A 3,575-nucleotide genomic window follows, 5' to 3' on the forward strand; every position below is an offset into this window, starting at 1 on the left:
GTGTATCTAAACCGTCAGAAAATTGTTGATCTGAGAGCCCCTGAAAATGTACCCGACAAGTGGATTGAGTTTCTGCAGCACTAGAGGTTATCTGAGTAACGGAAGCATGTTGGGCAATACTCATGCCCACATACACATCCGTTGACCGCCGAGCTAGTCCCTTCGCAGTAGCAGCATTTGATGGTTCGATTAACCCAAGTCTCCCGTTTTTGTTTAAAATACGGCGCCATATAGAGCGCAGATTCTGTTTCTGTTTCTGGGTCCTCATCGATTTCGATAGCTTGGCTAAGATGGATCGCCGGGACTGCGCTTGTTTGGTTGAGGGTTGTCTGAGCATCATGATGCTTATTCGCTTGGTTCGGTTCGTGTGATTGGCCAACAGATCTTTTCTTACTCCTTTCGTGCAGGCACACCGGACACGATGTACATGCATGGCCACATACTTGACATTCCCTCCCGCCGCTAACATCCTCCTCACATCTGCAGCAGTAGAGTCTCAGACGTTGGCGAACTTTGTTTGGAACATATCCTTCTTTGGTTTGCCTTTTTCCCCGTATTTCGTTCAATAGAACATGGGCCGTGGTTTGGTTGTCATCTTGATCATGAAATCTGTTGGTTCTTTTGTTGGGTTCTGTATTTTCTCGCATCGCTTGAGTACTTGCTCTCTTCCGTAATTGCCGGTCTGATGTCAAATCTTTGTCCATCTCTGAAAAAGTGTTAGCTACACTATGAAAAGCACATTCTGAAAGATCATATACCTCTCAAAACCGGAATCACTTTGCTTGCTGCTGTACCTGAAGTAACTGTTTGTGTTCTCAACTTTATCTTCACCAGACCATGAAAGCAAAGAATATCATATTAGCTCTGGAGAAATTTGTGCTCGAGCCTTTCTTTAATATCCTTCATTCTAGAGTGGAGCCAATAAGCCCATCAAACAGGATACTTACGAGTTCGCCTAATTTGTGAAGTAGAAGCATCCAGCTGCATGACAAGCTTCGCAGTGCGCCTTGCCACAGCAAGGATAAAGAAAAGATGAGCAGAAATGAAACCCGGAAGTTAGATCAATTGATATTGTTATGGTATTAAATTTAGACGGAGCTAAAACTATTCAACCTTCAAGGCAGCCACATTCCAATGCAATCAGAAGCAGGAGAAATCGGATGTGTTGTCTGGGAAGCTCGGTAACGGCACAGTGTTCCCCGGTTCATCAGACCGAGCGGAAATATTTCGAGCCACATAGGCACCAATAGCGATAACCAACATCGCCTGGAGTCATATCAGCACACGTCGGAGAGAGAGCCGTGGGTTCACTGAACTTACTTCGATCCAGAGGGGCCAGTCATGGACAAGTCCACCTGCGGCAAACCCTGCCGTTACGATAACAAGAAGTGCATGGATTGTAACTTCACGGATTACAAGCCCCTGAGATGGTATACCGCGAATGCTGCGCCAAAAAAGCAGGCCGGCAATAGCGAGTACCGTGTAGTCGATAGACACGACCACAGCTGTACCTTTCACCAACGCCTCGTAGGCGACCGAGCTAACTCAATGAGCAAAAGGCCTATGAAGATTGGGGAGAAGAGCACACCATAAGATCAAACCGAGCTTTACCGCGGGTGACAGAAAACCATATCCTAGAAATAATCGATGCAGCAGGGCGTTCGTAAGAGGTCCAGCCTGGATTTTGCTTTGCCGAATCATCTAGACATCGCGGTTAACGAGGACGAAATTAAGGGACTGAGAATAACGTACCTCTAGGGCTAGCGGGAATGCTGTACATATTCCCAGGGGATAGTAAAATGCTGGCGTATCTGAAACAAGCATTTAGCATTTATCATCATCATCCCGGTAGAAGAGGCTGCTCACCCCCGCGCCTTAAGCCTGATAGATCAACGCCAATGACAACAACATTGACGCAGATAAAGAGAACGAAGATTGATATCTCAGGCAAATGGTGAGGCTGGGCGCGGTGAACAGTAAGCAAGATGAGATGCACTGCACTTAGCACGATGAGCGCCGCCGACAGAAGCGCATATGAGATGTTAGGATACATTTTGCAAAAAAAGGCAGCCAAGTTGGTCCATTTTGAAATGATCTGTCGCGGAGAGATGTGATGTGGTTTATAAACATCGGGCAGCCACTCTCATTACGCCGCGAATGGGGCTTCTTTGATGGTCGAGGGGGTTTGCAATCCTCAATTCAGCAAAAATGGAAACTTGTCCAGGGTTTGTACGAACATCATTGTTGTTAATCTCTTGCATTTCAAATAAGTAGAGTGTGGCACCCTTGGCTGCGCTTTACATACTCCTCAGCAACCATCTTTCCCAACGCAATCCCGCACGTACAGCAATAGCATAGATAACCCTGGGTCATGGTTGGAGGTCCAAAGGGCTAAATTTCGAGCTCAATATCGCCCTTTGTCAGGATTTTAGGCCATCACGGCGCAACTGGTCCTTTTGGGATTCGATATCACAATGCTGTATTTTATAAGGAGCATACAACTGCGAACTAAATTCCGAGTGCGATCCTGGCAGCAACTAATAGGAGCCAGGTTCGCATGGATCCATTTATCAAACCTAAAAAGGAAGCCAGTGAAAAGTTGTCCATGCCATCGTCATCTCGGCGAATGAAGCGGAAGAGCGAAGTGTTGGCAGTCAGCGCGCAGTACGAGCAAATCAGAAAACCCAACACCCACGTGATAATCGTGCGCATCGCTCACGATTATCACGTGAGTGTCGGTCACTGAATCCTTCAAAGGTGTACAGCAGTTTGTCCTCCAGGAAATCTCAAAACCAAAATTATGGAGATTCTTACTCTCTCCCAAGCGCTAGATAAGCTCTCTCCCTCTATAGTACTTGATTCAGAGGTAGTTTATTACCACGTCTTAGATTGGGCATCACTTTCTAACAGTGGCACTAGATTTTATTGCGTGACTTCCGTCAATTCTTGCTTATGGGCACTCCAGAGCAGTGTTTGGAACTCATCCCGGTGCAATACAGACCCTCGAATAATGCAAATATCTCTTACCCTCAATCATCAATCCATCCGTCACCCACCCCGTCTCCCCAGGGTCCATCACGGGAGCGACTCATTCCACAACTACCTCCCATTGTATCTGTCCAGCGCCCCAAAGAACCTCTGCCCTGCACTTTCAGTTCTTGCAACTCCTACAGCCTCCCACTGGGCACAGAGAAAACTTATGCTCCCAGCGCTTCAAACCTCGATTGTCGCTCAGTGGCTATAAAGAATGGACAATATGCTCTACAGAGTCGCGTATCCAAGAAGCGACAAAGTGCTGAGGCAAATATTGACAAGGGCCAGGGAAGGGAATTGGCTTCGGCGTGGACGGAAGAACAGTTTATCAAATTAAAAAAAAAAACTTCAACCATGGTTCTTTGTCGATAACCTCCTGTGAACAGATTTGGGGATCAACTGGCAGTCTCTTGGATATGTTCCCTTCCCAACACCAGGGCTCCGGTTGAATCAAGCTTTTGAGAGGATCAGAGCAAAGACCAGCCATTGCTATCTTTGCAAATCCGCCTTTCCTTTACTCCTTTATGACTCACGAGGTTGAA

The 3,575-nt window shown here is 46.7% G+C and overlaps 2 protein-coding genes across 2 annotated transcripts in view; both read left to right on the forward strand.

Moving 5' to 3' along the window:
* Positions 1-1,341: 1,341 nt before the first annotated feature.
* On the forward strand, positions 1,342-1,593 carry HCAG_06829 (predicted protein; the record flags this gene model as incomplete). Its single annotated transcript, XM_001539174.1, has 1 exon — positions 1,342-1,593. One exon carries the CDS (start codon positions 1,342-1,344, stop codon positions 1,591-1,593), a length of 252 nt encoding a protein of 83 aa, XP_001539224.1.
* Positions 1,594-2,009: 416 nt separating this feature from the next.
* Positions 2,010-3,575, forward strand: part of HCAG_06830 (predicted protein) — a gene marked incomplete at both ends in the record, with an annotated part of 3,078 nt that continues 1,512 nt past the window's right edge. The window contains 3 exons of the mRNA XM_001539175.1: positions 2,010-2,074; positions 2,545-2,728; positions 3,124-3,356. Of these exons, the coding sequence (XP_001539225.1) occupies positions 2,010-2,074; positions 2,545-2,728; positions 3,124-3,356 (482 nt within the window). The remainder of the gene's footprint in view (positions 2,075-2,544; positions 2,729-3,123; positions 3,357-3,575) is intronic.

The sequence above is a fragment of the Histoplasma capsulatum genome, genomic scaffold (assembly GCF_000149585.1).
Source record: "Histoplasma capsulatum NAm1 scaffold_6 genomic scaffold, whole genome shotgun sequence".
Classification (NCBI taxonomy): Eukaryota; Fungi; Ascomycota; class Eurotiomycetes; order Onygenales; family Ajellomycetaceae; genus Histoplasma; species Histoplasma mississippiense.